The 17,707-nt window shown below is 40.2% G+C and overlaps 1 protein-coding gene across 2 annotated transcripts; it reads right to left on the bottom strand.

Moving 5' to 3' along the window:
- Positions 1–4,096: 4,096 nt before the first annotated feature.
- LOC123929095 (60S acidic ribosomal protein P1-like) lies at positions 4,097–12,816 on the bottom strand. 2 transcript variants are annotated; one of them, XM_045984340.1, is made up of 2 exons: positions 12,397–12,816; positions 4,097–4,645 (listed from the first exon to the last, which is right to left on the bottom strand). In XM_045984340.1, exon 2 carries the CDS (start codon positions 4,475–4,477, stop codon positions 4,136–4,138), a length of 342 nt encoding a protein of 113 aa, XP_045840296.1. In that variant the 5' UTR covers positions 4,478–4,645; positions 12,397–12,816; the 3' UTR covers positions 4,097–4,135. The 2 variants fall into 2 exon arrangements, with proteins under 2 accessions (XP_045840296.1, XP_045840295.1); XM_045984339.1 differs by having other exon boundaries at positions 4,097–4,595.
- Between the last annotated feature and the right edge of the window lie 4,891 nt (positions 12,817–17,707).

The raw sequence follows: 17,707 nt of genomic DNA, 5'->3' as shown, positions 1-17,707 counted from the left end.
AAGTAAAAGAAGCCAGATACAAACATCTCATGTTATATGATTCCATAAACTACAGTGTAATGTGTAAATAAAACAATCCTCTAAGGTCACTGAAGACTGAGCAAAGCAGGCAGATGTTACAGGTAAGTCAACACTTGGTAGAAGAGAATAATCCTAGGTAAGCTTCCTAGTTTTACTACTCAGAGACTGAGGTCAGATACCATTAGTGCCATGTTGTGCAACTACAATATGGATGTGATAAGACTTTTTTATTAGACTGATGAACCAAGAAGGACAGAATCTGGGACAACTACACAGCTGAAAAATTAAGAGGGGGCAGAGTGGAGTGAGGGGAGGATCTCTATAAAGAGAGATAAGGTAGGAACACCACATCATACCTAAATATTTGGCTGAATTTGCCATGCACCACATGGAAAAAAAATTGTAGTTTGAGTTCTGTCAAACTGAACACTCAAAAAAAAAAAAAAATCAACATTCTTTGAAAGCATATATCCTAATCCAGAATCTCTACAATGCATAATTCATACCCAGAACACAAATCCAAATCACACAAATTTCAATGAAATGGAAAAATGCCACACTCAAAAACAATCAATGAAGACAAAACTAGAGATGGATCAAATGTTGGAATCAGAACAGATTTTAAAGAAACAACTGTAATTATCTTCATGGATATGGAAATATATTGATGATGAATAAAAAGACAAGTCTCAGCAAAGGAACAGAAGCTATAAAAGAAGTATAAAAAGGAAATTGAAAAGTGAAAAATAAAATCTGAAATAAAAATTTCACCTAACAGGATTAACAACATATTGAAGATAAAGTAAATGAACTTTAAGACAGATAAATAATAAATTAGATAAGAGAGACAATTAGGGGTGCTTGGGTGTCTCAGTGGGTTAAAGCCTCTGCCTTCAGCTCAGGTCATGGTCTCAGGGTCCTGGGATTGAACCCCACATCGGGCTCTCTGCTCAGCAGGGAGCCTGCTTCCTCCTCTCTCTCTCTCTCTCTCTCTCTCTCTCTCTCTCTCTGCCTGCCTCTCCGCCTTCTTGTGATCTCTGTCAAATAAATAAATAAAATCTTAAAAAAAGAGAGAGACAATTAAATGCAAAAAATGAACAGACTCAGAAAAACTGCAACAATTGAAGACGGTCTAATATATATGCAGTGATAGTACCAGGAGAAAAAAAAAATTAAAGGACAGAATAAATGGATGAAGAAGTGGGGCTTATGTCTCAAATTTGGTGAAAAACATAAATGTACAAATTCAAGCTCATCAGAACACAAGCATAGTAATTGCAAGGAAAATAGCGTCTACTCACATACAGTCAAATTTACACTTAATTTGAAAGTTTTGAAAGCAGCCAGAGAAAAACAACATATTAAACAACATACAGAAGAACAAAATTTACTTGAGATCAGTCAAGGCAACTCTTCATTCTCTACTGTGTAACACAGAGATGTCAGAAATACGAGAAATCTTGTAGATATTTACTGAACAAATAAGAGATTTATTGAGATGTCTAAATGAGGCTATTAATTATTGAAGTGGGCAAAGGTAGTGGAAAAGACACTATACTTGGGGTAGAAGAGCTCAGTTAAGGTTCACATTGACCAACAAATAGCTGAGATTCTGAACAAGTTCCTAAGACTCTGTAAGTCTAATCTTCTTATCTTTAAAATTAAAATAATTGCTCCACAAGGTCCTTGTGAAGATGACCTAAGATAACGCACTGAAGAGGTGCCTGCGTGGCTCAGTCTGTTAAAGTGGCTGCCTTCAGCTCAGGTGGAATCTCAGGGTCCTGGGAAATGCAAATCCTGCATTTGGATTCCTGCTCAGTGGAGAGGTGGCTTGTCCCTCTCCCTCTGCTCCTACCCCTGCTCCACCCCGCTTGTGTGCCCGCACTCTCTCCCTCTCTCTCCCTCTCAAATAAACAAATGAAATCTTGAAAAAAAGATGATCCAGCATGCCTGGGTGGCTCAGTGGGTTAAGCCTCTGCCTTTGGCTCAGGTCATGATCTCAGGGTCCTGGGATTGAGTCCCGAGTTGGGCTCTCTGCTCGGCAGGGAGCCTGCTTCCTCCTCTCTCTCTTTGCCTGCCTCTCTGCCTACTTGTGATCTCTCTCTGTCAAATAATTAAATAAAATCTTTAAAAAAAAAAGATGATCCATGGGAAAATGCCTGTTTTTAACATATAGAAAGTATAATATTTATGATATTCAGTTGAATCTAAATGATGTTTCATGTTCGAGTATTTCTTACAAAGATACACTGTTTAATTTCTGCAAGGAAAGGCCATAATTTTGGTACAATTTTTCTGTGTCAATAGTTTATGGACTAAAAATAATTGTCCAATCTAAAGGCAAAGTACCTGTTGACATCTGCAAAATGACTTAAATCTTTAAAATCTTGTCCATATGTCCTCTCACTCCCCAGCATGGTGAGAGAAATTTTACTTTAATGCTTCTAATTATTGATTTTCAACAACTGACCATCCTCCAGAATTTCCTTACATGGACTTTTTAAAATATGTGTTATATTAAGATTTCTAATAAATTGAAATTAGTTTTCCTTAAAATGATTGGAGAATTTTATTTTGCATTTGCCATTCATTCCATCTCATTAAACATCACCATCTAATATCTACCTCCAAATAGCTACTAGTATTTTTTACATTTGTACCACAATAAACTTTGATGGTTTAATAGTTGTAAAAGTATACTGCAATGTTTAGCCGTGCTGCTATTGCATGTATAATCAGGACTTCAGAAAGCATATCAAATGTACACAAATGTACATTTTTTTATCTAGCAAGATTCAATTTATCTGAGGTAGGCTGTTTTATATAGAAATATCTCAGGCGCGCCTGGGTGGCTCAGTGAGTTAAAGCCTCTGCTTTTGGCTCAGATCGTGATCCCAAGGTCCTGGGATCGAGTCCCACATCGGGCTCTCTGCTTGGCGGGGAGCGTGCTTCCTCCTCTCCCTCTGCCTGCTTCTCTGGCTAATTGTGATTTCTGTCTGTCAAATAAATAAATAAAATCTTTTTAAAAATCTCAAAAATATAGGAATATGTTTTCTTCTTTTATGGATTAATATTTCCAAAAAGAGATACCTTATTTGACAAAGTTTCTGAAACAAACCATGAGCTCCTACAAAACTGAAGTGGTCAAAAAGACAAAATATTGCTAACTCACCAACAATACTATGTTTTTATTCCCTGGAATCTGGAGATTAAGAAAAAAAAATACACTGTACTCTAAGCCATGTTAGGTGGGATTATTATCCTAATACTGTAAAGAAATTTTCATTAAGTCGTGGCTTTTCATGTGTGAAGTACAAGCAGAGAATTACCTTTAGGAGATGGGGGAAAATTGTAACTACTTTTCAAATGTAACCTTGGCATTTTGAAAAGTGCAGTTATGGATCTGTCCTCATGGAGACAAATATTTTACCCTTCATTTCTGCACCATAATTCAGCACATTATACCCAGGTCTGATCTAGTCTCCATGCTCTCTCTTAGGAAGGTTATATGCTTTTAAAGATATGTCCCGATGAACAGCAAAAATTCACTGAATGTTCTCCACCCTTTTAACTGATACTGACAGGAATCTTCTTTTTGAAACTTCAGGTTTTTCAAGACAAAAATCCATTTTTATGCACTAAAATAGATGATTCAGTCAAAAGAAAAAAGTTTGTGAGAACTTCAAAGCAACCACAATCCCTGGGACTGAGAATGAGACCCTATGGCCCCATTCTCCCAGTTGGACACACTTACAGAAATCAACATCACTTACAAACATCCAGAGTTTGCCTTCATTTTATCCCTTATTAATGAGAAGTGGAAGAAATGTTTAGAGTCACAGAATTCCACCGCTACGTATGTCATTATTTTATTTTTTTCTCCTCTTAACATTGAGATAATCTACACAAAATTGCTTTACCTGGTACCTAAAATATATTAGTTGTCCAGTAATGTGTTCATTTTAGTCTTTTCATTGTTTTATTTCATTCATTTTTCCCTTTACACCTTGAAAAGATGCTAATTAAGAAATTCTAATCAATACAGTCAAACAGCAGACCTCATGTTTTCTTTTTCAAGAGTTCAGCTTTTTATTGAGCAGCTTATACAAGTGGTTTAGTCAAAAAGACCAAAGCCCATGTCATCATCAGACTCCTCAGATTCTTCTTTCTTTGCTTCCACTGTCTTCTCCTCAGCTGGGGCAACAGTGGTGGAAGGAGCGGGACCTCCTGCTGGTGCAGCACCCGCTGCGGGGGCAGGTCCACCAGCTCCTCCATTGCAGGTGAGGCTCCCAATGTTGACGTTGGCCAGGGCCTTTGCAAACAAGCCGGGCCAGGAGGGTTCAACATTCACACCCGCTGCTTTAATGAGGGCATTGATCTCATCCTCCGGGACCGTCACCTCATCGTGCAAGATGAGGGCCAAGTAGATGCAGGCGAGCTCCAAGACCGAGGCCATGGTGCTGGCGAGTGCTGAGCGGACGCTGCTGGGCGCGGTGCTAGTCCCAGGATGAAGTGAGGGCCTCACCCCAACATGGCCTTAGCTTCCTCGGAAGAACCGAGCACCTTAGCGGCAGCTGAGGAAAAAAGGAGACCTCATGTTTATCATCTGCAGAACTTTCTAAATCTGTAGAACAAAAACAAAACTTTTTAACGAATCTCATTACTGGCATGTTCTTACTGGTAATTTCACACATGTGACTCATCAAATTTTGCCTCTGTGTATGCCGAGGAATAGGAGATCTTAGATTGTTACTATGCCAATGTACTTAAGCATTATCTCTTCTTGTATTTCAGTGTTGTTGTCTACCATGCGGTCTGAGGACCTGGCCTTTGAAAGCACGATAGAACTTGCTCTCAATGCAAACACAGTAATTTCACTTCAACACTGTATCACGATATATCTAAACAACAAAATCACATAGTTAACCCAATCTAATTCAGTCACTTACTCATTTCAGGGTTTTATTTTTCTTAATCACTTTATATTTTTACTGTCCAATGCTCGCTTCGGCAGCACATATATATATTTTTACTGTCCACATGGAATTTTGCCTTTATGTACCTCCATCTCCAGAGTAGGCATATCAAACATTATGAACACAGTTCACTTACAAAGGCAAAAACTTTCTGATAATTCATCTCATGGATTACAATTGGGTTTTTAACCTAACTGATTTTTCCTCATGGAAAATTTTAACACACAAAATTACATAGTGCATTTGTTTCTTTACTTACTTGTCTCTCTTCTACACTAGAATATCAAGTTTAGGAGGGCAGGGACTATTTCTTTGCTGCTATATCCTCACTGAATACAGCACGCAGCACACAGCAGATGGACGATAATGATTTGTTGGATGGCTGAGCAGATAAAAAAGCACAGGGAAAGTCTGTCTGTACTTGTTCAACCTTACGGAGGGTCAGAAGTTTACACTATTAGTTGGGACAGGATGGCTCCAATGGAATGGAATTGAGTATTTTGCTTCTCTTAGGTCAGTTAGGCTCTGTGAAAGGACCAGAAGGTTAGGGTGTGGTTAAATCCTCCTGAGGGCTAACATTGTGAAAAACAGAATGCACATGGTTCCCATGAGAACCTGGTAAAGCTTCAAGAGATCAATGTGTGGGGAGTGGGAGGTCTATGACTGGGTCCCCATGGAGTTTTTGTCTCTTAGACTTGTCCATACCAAGCCTCTAGAAGTTGTCAAAGTTCAGCTTTCCCTACCCCAATACTGCTCCTAGTTTTCTGCCGGTGGATTTTTGCCATAGTAATCTATGATTCTCTGTATTCACCTGTCTTTCCAATTCTAGGGACAGCAGTCTTGCTTGTAAACTCACTTCTCTCAAAGATCTCAGAAGAGCTGTTGACTTTTTAGTTTGTTCACTTTTTTACTTCTTAGAATACAGTGGCGACTTCCCAACTTCTTCTACGGTGGACAAGAAACAGGAAGTCCAAGTATGTGTTCTTCATTCTATTTAAGAAATCTTTGCCAGACAGAAAATCAATTTCTCCTATTCTTTTTTCTAGATGTTTCATAATTGGGGGTTTATACTTAGGTCTATGACTCAATTTGAGTTTGTTTTGTGTGTGATAGGAGGTAAAATTTGAGATTCATTTTATTATCTGTATGTGGCTAGCCTCTATTTTCAGCATAATTTGTTGATCTCTACCCCACTGAATTGCCAATTGGCTTTATGTATGTGGTTCTATTTTTGGTTTTGTTATTCTGGTCCATTCACTTTTATCTTTTTTTTTCCTTTTAAGATTTAATTTTTAAGTAGTCTCCTTATCCACCCCAGGGCTTGAACTCACAGCCCTGAGATAGTCACATACTCCACCAATTGAGCCAGCCTGGCACCCCTCGTTCAGTTCTGTCTTACCTTTATGCTTATGCTACACTGTCATGATTTTTGACCTGTATAATGAATCTTGAATTTAAGTGGTGTAAATCTCCAAAGTTGTTCCTATTTTTTAAAATCATTTTGGTTATTTTAAGTTCTCTTCATTTCTTCATGTATTTTGAATGTACTTTTCAGATTCTGTAAGGTGTCTGTTTGGAATTTGATGGAGAATGGTTTAATTCATAGATAAATTTGGGGACAATGTACATTTTAACTGATTACTTTGGTCTGTTGGACACTTCTTTGTAAGCTTTGAAGGCAAGGTCTAAAATAGCCTTTACTCTAGGTTAGTTCATTCCTGCTTTTAAAAAAAAAAAGCATTTTATGTGTCTTTCCTGAACACCCCAGTTATCCTCCCAGGTCTGTGTGATCTCTGAATTATTCAGCACAGAGGTCCTGAGAATTTTCACCTCCTTAGCCTGATGAAGGTTACTCCTTTGTGTGCACAGATTAACATGCACCCACAATTTAAAACGATCCCTCTGCCTACTTCCATCCTTTATAGTATTCTGCCTTGCATGACCAGCTGGCTCAGGCTTCCCCAAAAGTAATTTCTGTTTTCTAAATGCAACAAGACAACACAGTTACCATTGGATTTCTCCTCCCAATGCCATGATCTGGAAAGTGTTTTTAGATAGCAAACGTAGTAACCATGATTTTAACCTCTTTTTTTTCCCTTGCTTTATGTGTCACACTCCCATGCTGTGTTTTCCAGTTTGTGAAAACAACTCTTTCATTTGGGCTATCAGGTTTTTAATAGCAGAAAGGGATATTTGATTCCAGTTAGTCTAATATGGACAAAGCTTGAACTTGTGAATATTTTAAATCAGAATTTTCTTCTCTGCTTTTGCTTATATAATAATACGTATGAACACTGATTTGGATGGAAGCTTTGTAAAATATTATGTGGAACCTTTACTCTTCTGCTTTTTTCCCTTCTTCTTTTACATTTCTCTCCACAGAAACAACTTTTATTGAATCATATGCTTCATGGGACCCCATCATCATCCTGTTAAGGGTGATATTGCTAGGTACTCTAACGACACCACATCTCGCTAGCTTAGCAGCCTAAATGATTCTTTCTCATTAGTCATGAGCCAGGCAGACTCTCCGTGGTAAGTCAGGTATCCAAGATCTTTTCATCCATGATGCTGAATTCACAAGCAGAAGAAGAGAACAAAGGGGTGATTATGCACAAGGTGTAATGATTAGGCTAAAAGTTCTGTTTTTCATTTCATCATTCAGAACTCACTTACATGGTTGCAATCAACTCATATGGAGTCTGAAAGACACAGTCTTCCATTGTGTTCATAGGAGGCAGTGGTGTGAGTGAATAATGACTCAGTCTTTACCACAAATACTAACTCATGCACAATGTCTCTATTATTTTATTTTATGTTATTTCTCCCTCTCTAGCTCTGATTAGAAGGCCCATTATCAGCCATCATCATAGGCAACTACTCTGGTGGATTTCCTTTGCTATGACTTTTACTCGAAACTTTGAGTTTTATATAATATGTATGATATATACATACATATGTCTATATCTATATCTATATATTTAAATTGTGCTGTGCCTAAGAATTGTTTATACTTAGTAATATGATTTAAAATGCATTTCTGTTGTCATATGTATCTTTATAGAATATAGAGATTTTAAAGTTTTAATTATTTAGCATCATAACTTGAGATCCTAATTTAGTAATTATAAGGCAAGGAAAACATTCAATAAAAAAGGACAAATAAATCAAAAAACTAAACAGACATAAAATAAAATAAAAACAAAATTAAAAAAAAACAAAAAGCAAAAATAAGCTTTCAACAGAACTGAGATTCACAGCCATGATAGAGACACAGTGATATAGTTTTCAAAAATCATAAGAAATATATTAAGAACTGTCATTATTGGGGCACCTGGGTGATCAGTCTTTGCGTTTGGCTCCGGTCATGATCCCGGGGTCCTGGGATTGAGCCCCGCATTGGGCTCTTTGCTCCACGGGGAGCCTGCTTCTCCCTCTCTCCCCTCTCTCTCTGCCTGCCTCTCTTTAAAATTAAAAAAAAAGAAGGGCACCTGGGTGGCTCAGTGGGTTAAGCCCATACCTTCGGCTCGGGTCATGATCTCAGGGTCCTGGGATCGAGTCCCGCATCGGGCTCTCTGCTCGGCAGGGAGCCTGCTTCCTCCTCTCTCTCTCTCTTCCTGCCTCTCTGCCTACTTGTGATCTCTCTCTGTCAAATAAATAAATAAAAATCTTTTAAAAAAATTTTTAATTAAAAAAATAAGAAATGTCATTATTATTTGTAATCTCAAGAACTCCAAATTCTGCTTATTTCTTCCATTTGTATCTTCCTTTCCCCAAATTATTTTATAGGCATCTGTCTCATCTATTGATCAGAGATCACCACTCTATGTCAGAAATATCCTAATAGAATCTGTATTCCTAATATTTCTAATAATGTTTTCTAAAAATAAAACCAAAAACAAGGTACTCACTAACATCATTTGAGAATCATAAATTTATGACATTTCTCTGTTCACATAATATGTGCACATACATGTATACTATATACTCATATTCTTACAAAAACAAGAATATAAAATGCATATACTAATTGAGAAACAAGCCATGAAGATAGTTTAGAAATAAGGAATTGTTCAAATCAATTAAAATTGTAGAGTTTTTCATAAATTTCTATTGCCGTATTAGCAAATTGGAGGTTTTTTGAATGGCTAATTATCTCCTTAGAAAGTATATATCTCTTCTAGCCTAGGTGACAGACAGGACCAAACCAGGGAATATTAGTAGTTGGATGGTATCAATGAGTTCTGAGTTCCAAGGTTGGAAAGTAAACTAGAGAGCTCCAAATGTGGAATTCCTGAAAAGTCAGAGAAACAAGTTAAACAAGAGAGCAACTGGCAAGGGGTGGAATGTCTTAAAATGTGTCCATTTCATATATGATATCTTTAAATATGCAGGTTTTCTAGCGCTGAAAAATTTTCCCTTTTATGCCTAGTATTTTAAAAATTTGTAATCATTGCAAATATTGAACTTCAAAAATGTTGTTATGGGGCCTGTGGGTGGCTTGGTAGGTTAAGCATCTATCTGCCTTTGGCTCAGGTCATGATTTGGGAGTCTTGGGATGGAACCGCATGTAGGGCTCCCTGCTCAAGGCGTCTGCTTCTCCTTCTCCTCTGCCCCTCTCCCTGCTTGTGCTTTTTTTTTTTCTCTCTCTCTCTCAAATAAAATATTTTTAAAACATTATTACATCTATTTTTTAAGTGCAGTGACACATTGCCTGATATTGGAATGCTAAATCATCCTTGAATACTTGGGTAAGATCTTTCTTTCATGTCATGTGTTACTGTCATGTATTTTACAGGGTAAATGTACTATTGAATTTATATTATGTTCCTGACCTTTTCCTTTTTTTTTTTTTTAAAGATTTTTTTTTTATTTGACAGAGAGAGATCACAAGTAGATAGAGAGGCAGGCAGAGAGAGAGAGAGGGAAGCAGGCTCCCTGCTGAGCAGAGAGCCCAACGCGGGACTCGATCCCAGGACCCTGAGATCATGACCCGAGCCGAAGGCAGCGGCTTAACCCACTGAGCCACCCAGGCGCCCCTGACCTTTTCCTTTATGACAAGTTTTTTGATTACCTTTATACTGTTGGACTGATTTCATTGTATGGGCTATCTCAAATCCGTTTCTGTTTTGCTGCTATGTTTTGAGAGTTCTTTACACATTCTGGTTACTAACACTTGGTCAGATACGTGGTTTGCAAATATTTTCTCAGTCTTGGTTTCAGGCTCTCAGAGTCCCTTTCACAGAGCCTGAATTCTTAAGTTTGGTGAATTCCAGCTGATCCGTTCCTTTACATGAATCACACTTGGAGTGTCAAGTCTAAACTCTCTTTGCTTAGCCCCACAGTCCACATATTTTTATTAGAATTTTTCCTTTAAAGTTGTATAATTTTACCTTTTACCTTTAAGTATGTGATCCATCCGGAGTTCCCATTTGTACAAGTTGTGGGTAGGATGAGTGGTTTTAAACAGAGACGCTGGATCTAGACTTCGAGTTATATTAGAAAGCTGTAGGAACCAAAACAGTCTGGTCCTGGCACAAAAACAGACACATAGACCAATAGAACAGAAGAGAAAACCCAGAAATACACCTACAACTACGTGTTCTGTCAATCTTTGACAGAGGAGAAAAGAATGTCCAAGAGGAAAAAGACAGTCTCTTCAACAAATGGTGTTGGGAAAACTTTACTGCTACACACAAAACAATGAAACTGGACCATTTCCATACACCATACACAAAAGTAAACTCAAAATGGATTAAAGACCAAAATGTGAGACCTGAGACCATAAATATCCTGTAAGAGAGCACAGGCAGTAACTTCTTTGACATCAGCCATAGGAACTTCTTTCTAGATATGTCTCCTGAAGCTGGAGAAACAAAAACAAAAATGGAGTATTGGGACATCATCGAAATCTTCTGCATGGGGAAGGAATCAACAAAACTAAAAGGCAACCTACTGAATGGGATAAGATATTTGTAAACAACAAATCCGATAAAGGGTTAGCATTCAAACTCTATAAAGAACTGGTACAAGTCAACAGCCCCCAAAAAACAAATAATCCAATTAAAAAATGGGCAGAAGACTCGAACAGACGTTTTGCCAGAGAAGACATCCAGATGGACAGCAGACACATGAAAAGATGCTCACCATCACTCATTATCAAGGAAATACAAAGCAAAACAACGAGATACCACCTCACATGCATCAGAATGGCTGAAACCAGCAAGACAAGAAACAAGTGTTGGTGAGGATGGGGAGAAAGGGGAGTCCTCCTGCACTGTTGGAGGAAATGCAAATTGGTGCAGCCACTCTGAAAAACAATATGCAGTTTCCTCAAAAATTTAAAAATAGTTACCCTCTGATCTAGGAATCACACTACTTGCGTATTTACCCAAACAATAGAAAAACACTAATTTGAATGCGACCCACTCACCCCTGTGATTACTGCAGTATTCTTTAAAATTTACAGTGCCAAACGGTGAATGCAACCCAAGTGTCCATCAAGAGAGGAATGGATCAGAAGATGGGACATATATATATACAACGGAATATTATTCAGCCACAAAAATGAAATCTTGCCATTCACAATGGCATGGCTACAACTAGAGAATATAATGCTAAGTGAAATAAGTCAGAGAAAGACAAGTACCATATGATTTACTCATGTAGAATTTAGGAAACAGAACAAATGAGCAAAGCGGGGGAGAGAGAGAGGCAAACCAAGAAACAGTCTTAGCTATAGAGAACAAATTGATGGTGAGCAGAGCAGGAGTTGGCGGGGGGGATGGTTGAAATAGGTGACGGGGAGCAAGAAGGACACGTGTCCTGATGAGCACTGGGTGATGTAAGGAATTACTGAATCACGTATTTTATACCTGAAACTTAACTATACTGGAATTAAAATAAAGTATAAAAAATAAAAATAAACGATACTGCATAAAGCTCCCTAGATCTTTCCGCCCTATGAGATTATAAGGGAAGTCTGCGACTCAGAAGAGGGCCCTCACCCAACCATGTCAGTGCCCTGACCTTGGACTTCTAGCCTCCAGAAATGGGAGAAATGAATTTCTGTTGTTTTAAAGTCACCCAGTCTCTAGTCACTTGTCACAGCTGACTGAGTTGGACTGCTCATAAACCAGAACACACACAGTACTGCATTGTATGGACACACCAGAGATTCATCTGGCTCCTCTGAATGACTATTATTTTTCCCCAACTTTTTGTTCCTGAAACAAGGAATGCTGAAATCGATATTCTTAGAACATCCATATATACCTGAATGCTCCCCACACCTATTTACTGTCTGCTGACTTTCCTTGTGGTTTATGCAAAGGTAAACTGTATTTACTCAGGTGGTCAAGTTGATCGATTATATTTCCTTTATGGATTCTGGACTTACTTTTATGCTTCCTAAGACCTTGTCCACTCCAACGTCATACACTGAAATTGATCCATCCACGTTTTCGGCCAGTACTTTCATGGTTTCAGTTTCACAGGCAGGCCCACTGGACCCCCATGGAATCTTCTCTGTCCACCCTGGAGATGGAGGAGCACCGCTGTCGCTCTGGGAAGCTGGGGTAGGGCATGGGGGCTGCTGGCGTCTCTGGGAAACTTTGATGTTTTCCTCTGGCACAGGAGTCGCCAAGAGTCAGCCGCCTTCTCCTTGGCAGTCCCGGGCAGGCAAAGGCGGTTTCAGGACACCTCTTGGATAAAAAAGTCAAAGCCCTTCTTCTGCGTTTGGAGTCACGGGGTGCCAGGCCTGCCGATCCCGCTGGCCCTGTACTCCGAGCCAGGCTATCCCGGTCCACAACCGGCGCCCTATGCCCTCCTCGCGCTGGGAAGTGGGATCCCAGCCAGACCGGATTCAATCCAACCTGCAGCAGCCACCTGCGCACCCCGCGGGCCTGCGTCCCCGGTGCACAGCCCGCACTTTTGGCCTGTTGTCTGGCGCCACCTGGCGTCGCCGTCGTAGTGTGCCTCCAGAGCAAGGGATGGGATTTGGCTGCAGTCCGCGAAGCAGCGTTCCGGAAGGCCCAAGGTGCTCCCAGAATCTCCTCGCGGGGCCGGGTGTCTGCAGGTCTCCAATCCGCCGAGGGCTGTACCAGTAGGTTTGCTGGGGAAGAGGTGGGCCTCGCACTTCCCTCGCAGAGGGTCATCCAGCACACGCCAATGTCCGACCGCCGGCGGGAACCGACTGGAGGGCCGAGAGGTTACAGGATAGGGCCTTCGGGACCCAGAGATGGGGACCCCGCAGTGCGGAAAGGGCGCCACGGGTTCTCCGTGGTTCCCTGTGAATCGCTACCGTGGCCCATACCCGCCACGGCCAACTCCCATTTCCTTCCCCACCTTGCCAGGTCTCAACAGGGGCAGGGACAGGTTTGGGGAGCAGTGGGAGCCACCGAGAAAGGCGATAGGACGTGGCAACTCGCAGGGTCCCCTTCTCAGGGACACATGAGCAAGGGGACGGCGGGCCAAGTGTTGGGGCACCCGCTGAGCCTGAGAAAAGAGCAGGTTGGCGGTCCTGACGCCTTCTGGGGTCCAGGTTGACCAGCAAGACCTCAGGATTGCTTTTGGGTCAATTTGAAGTTTCAGATATGAGACCCACCCTTCCCCCCCGTTGATTGGAAAATCGGACTTAAAAACTGGCACCAAGATACCGTGGGAATAAACGGACTTGGTCGCTGGCGCCAAAATGAGGGCTGGAACACTTTTGTGTCACGGAGGGTAGACCAGGTGGACAGACTGGAACCCCAAATGAACAGGTTAATCTGTGGTGTTTGTCAGATAGAATAGGAATAGGTGTCCTGAGGTTTACAGCAATGATACTTTTTATAGAAACATAAAGTGTTATAAGGACACCGGTGCTAAATTTTTTTACATATATATGAATTATAATATAAATTTAACTATAAATTTGAGCTACTATAAATAGTAAATAATTCTGGTTTTGTCATTGCTTTAACCATTATTGTAATAATATGGATAATTTTATTATTTATTTTTTCTTTTTAAATTTAATTTCAATTATTTAACATATACTGTATTATTAATTTCAGAGGTAAAGTTCAGTGATTCATCCATCTTATATAATACCCAGTGTTCATTGCATACATTCCTCCTTAGTGCCCATCACCCAGTTACCCTATCCTACCCCCTCCCCTCCAGCAACTCTGTTTGCTTCCTCCGATTAAGTCTCTTAAGGGTTGTCTCCCTCTGATTTCATCTTGTTTCCTTCTCTTCCCCTATGCTCCTCTGTTTTGTTTCTTAAATTCCACATATCAGAGAGATCATATGGTAATTGTCTTTCACTGATTGACTTATTTTGCTTAGCAAAATCCCTCTAGTTCCATCCACATCATTGCAAATGGCAAGCTTTCATTTTTTAAAATATCTGAGCAATAGTCCATTGTGTGTGTGTGTGTGTGTGTGTGTGTGTGTGTATCCCACATCTTCTTTATCCGTTCAACTGTCATTGGACATCTGGTCTCTTTCCATAGTTTGGCTATTGTGGACATTGCTGCTATAAACATAAACATTGGGGTTCAGGTGCCCCTTTGGATCACTACATTTGTATCTTTGGGGTAAATACCCAGGAGTTCAATTGCTGGGTGGTAGGGTAACTCTATTTTCAACTTTTTGAGGAACCTCCATATGGTTTTCCAGAGCGGCTGCTCCAGCTTGCATTCCCGCCGACAGTGGAGGAGGACTCCCCTTTCTCCCCATCCTCTCCGACATCTGTCCATTCCTGACTGGCTCATTGTAGCCCTTCTTACTAGTGTGAGGTGGTCATCTCATTGTGATTTTGATTTGTATTTCCCTGATCCTGAGTTTGACATGTTCTTTATAAATTTTGGATAGTAGCCCTTTATCTGATTTTTCATTTGCACATATCTTCTCCCATTCTGTCCCAGCGGTTTCCTTTGTTGTGCAAAAGCTTTTTTATCTGGATGAAGTCCCAGTGGTTCAGGTTTGCCTTTCCTTCCCTGCCGTTGGAGACGTGTCTAGCAAGAAGTTGCTGCAGCCGAGGTCACCGAGGTTGCTGCCTGTGTTCTGCTCCAGGATTTGGATGGATTCCTGTCTCCCATTTAGGGCTTTCATCCATTTTGAGTCATTTTTGTGTCTGCTGAAAGGAAATGGTCCAGTTTCATTCTTCTGCATGTGGCTGTTCAATTTTTCTAACACCATTTGTTGGAGAGACTATCTTTCTTTCCATTGGATAATCTTTCCTGCTTCATTGAAGATTAGTTGACCTATTTATTATTATTACTTTTTAATATTTTATTTATGTGTTAGAGAGAGAGAACATGAGTGGTGGGAGGGAGAAGCAGACTTCCCGCTGAGCAGGGAGCCCAACTCGGGGCACAATCCCAGGACCCTGGGATCATGACCTGAGCAGAAGGCTGATGCTTAACAGACCAGGCCACCCAATGCCCCGCTGTTATATTTTTTGAATAGTTTCTCTATCCACAAAGGGTGTCCAATGGACTGAGGAAAGGATGGAAGGATGGGTTTTTGTCCACGGATATTTCTGAATCGTACTCATGAGACCGGCAGCACTCACACTGGCTGAGAAGAGTCCAGGCAGGGTGCCCCTGGTGAAATTTTCAGCTCCACTCTGGAGCCAAGAACCGGCCCAGCGTGGGCCTGGACGTGGCTGGGAGAGCCCATCCTTCACCTGACAGATATCCCTGGCCCAGAGTCCCGTGGACAAATTTTCCAAGGCTCTGTCTGTGGCTGAGGTTGTATCTTTACGGCTGGTGCAGGCTGGTGAGCTCATCAAGACACATGAGCAGTTAATGGATGAATATACAGATGATTCTGGCTTTGTTATCTTGTGAAATCCATGTCAGTTTGCATTTAGCTGATATAAACTATACTCCTTTGGCTGGTTTTAAAATTTTGTATCTATTACCTGAAAATCCCTTTTCTTTTTTTCAAACACTTAAGACTTTTAGGAAAATATACTTATGTTATGGTGTATCTTGATTTTGTACAGTAATCTTCCATTAACAATGCTTGAAAATGATAGAATAGTAATTAGTGATGCCTTCACTGTGCCTAAATTTCATCTAATTCCTCTCCAAAACTAAAACAATGTCTTTGCCCTTAAGAGTGGAATGAGGCTTCAGATGTCATCAAAGAAACATACATGTTGTTTTTAAGTTTTTTAGGTTAATTTTACTATCGCAGGTTACTCCTTTCTGTTAAAGAGATTAACTGAAGTTTTTGGTACTTATTTTTTTCCCAACATATAAGGCCAGTATACAAAAAACAAACAAACAAACACCACACACACACACACACACACACACACACACACACACACACACTAAAATAAAATCCCCAGATCTTGGAACTGATAGAGATCTTGGAGAAAGTACCAGGGACCCAACACTCCGCACACAGACCCAGGCTGAGTTCTTCACAAGGGATTGATTTCCCTGAGCTATGAATTCCATCCACTTTCACACGGTATATAGAGGAGACAGAACAGGAGGAGGAGGCAGGCTTTGAGGATAAACAGAGAATCCAATGGTAAACAGAGAATCCATTCTCTCTCAGTTGTCTGTGCGTGATGTGAATGCCAATGATCGTTCTCCTGATTTACAGAATATTCACTTGTCTAGAAAGGAGAGTCTGAGATAACTCAAGGAATACTGGAGCTATTATAGACTTGATGCCAAAATAAAATAGCAATGAGAAAAGGACACAATAGGTTCAAGGCCTTTGGGAAATGATTGTGTTCATCAGATTTCATCTTCTCACAGCCTGACACCTGTCTTTTCCTTCTAATGAATTCATCAGCTGAGAGAAGCTGTCTTGCAGGACATGCAAGTCACCCAGCAAGTAAGGATGAGGATCTAGCGTTTTCCACATGCAAGTGGTTCAGATTCGAAGTAGCTTTTGGTCTCTTGTACTGAGTGAGCAGATGGCTTGTCTTGATGATGTGCAAATAGTAAAAAGGATACAGTGGGTGCTGAAGAGCTGAGTTGCAGTCCTTTTCTAGCATTTCCAGATCCCTTGAGATCCTTGGGAGTATTTCCAGATATTATCAGCCTCTTCAAGCTCTTTTACATTCAAGATGGCATGTTTTTAAGTAATCTCTATGCCCAATGTGGGGCTTGAACTCATAACCCCCAGATCAAGAGGCACATGCTATACCCATTGAGCCAGCCAGGCACCCCTCAAGATGGCATTCTAGAAAAACAGTGCTTTTAAATACTAAAATCTGTTTTGTCAACCCCACATTGTCCTTCATGCCTCTGTGCATTTATTTTTCATCACATAATTTTCCAAGTTGAGATCAAATTCTCAGGGCTTTCACTGTAGGCCTTTGACAACAGAAGGGTCTTGCCAGAGTTCGTGGGGCCCACACAAAGCAGGTCATAGTCTGGTCGTGCAGGTGGTGGTCCCTTGCTCAAAGTGCTTAAAACACTGATAATCCCTGTACAGAAACACTCGGTTATCTGGAGATCATATACCTGGCAGTCTAAAGCATTAGGAGCAGCTCACAATAAGGAAAAGGAGCATCTCTGGCTCCCAGTGAGTCAATCATTTTTATCATAAAATTTTTATTATTTAATACTTCATTCATGTATTACTTTATTATGTTTTAATGTAGTTTATCACTTATGTTATCATAATTATAAATATGTATAATTAAATACATGCTATAAGCATGATATATCAATTATATAATTTCATACATA

The sequence above is a fragment of the Meles meles genome, chromosome 18 (assembly GCF_922984935.1).
Source record: "Meles meles chromosome 18, mMelMel3.1 paternal haplotype, whole genome shotgun sequence".
NCBI classification, from domain to species: Eukaryota; Metazoa; Chordata; class Mammalia; order Carnivora; family Mustelidae; genus Meles; species Meles meles.
This window is presented reverse-complemented; position numbering and strand designations above follow the sequence as displayed.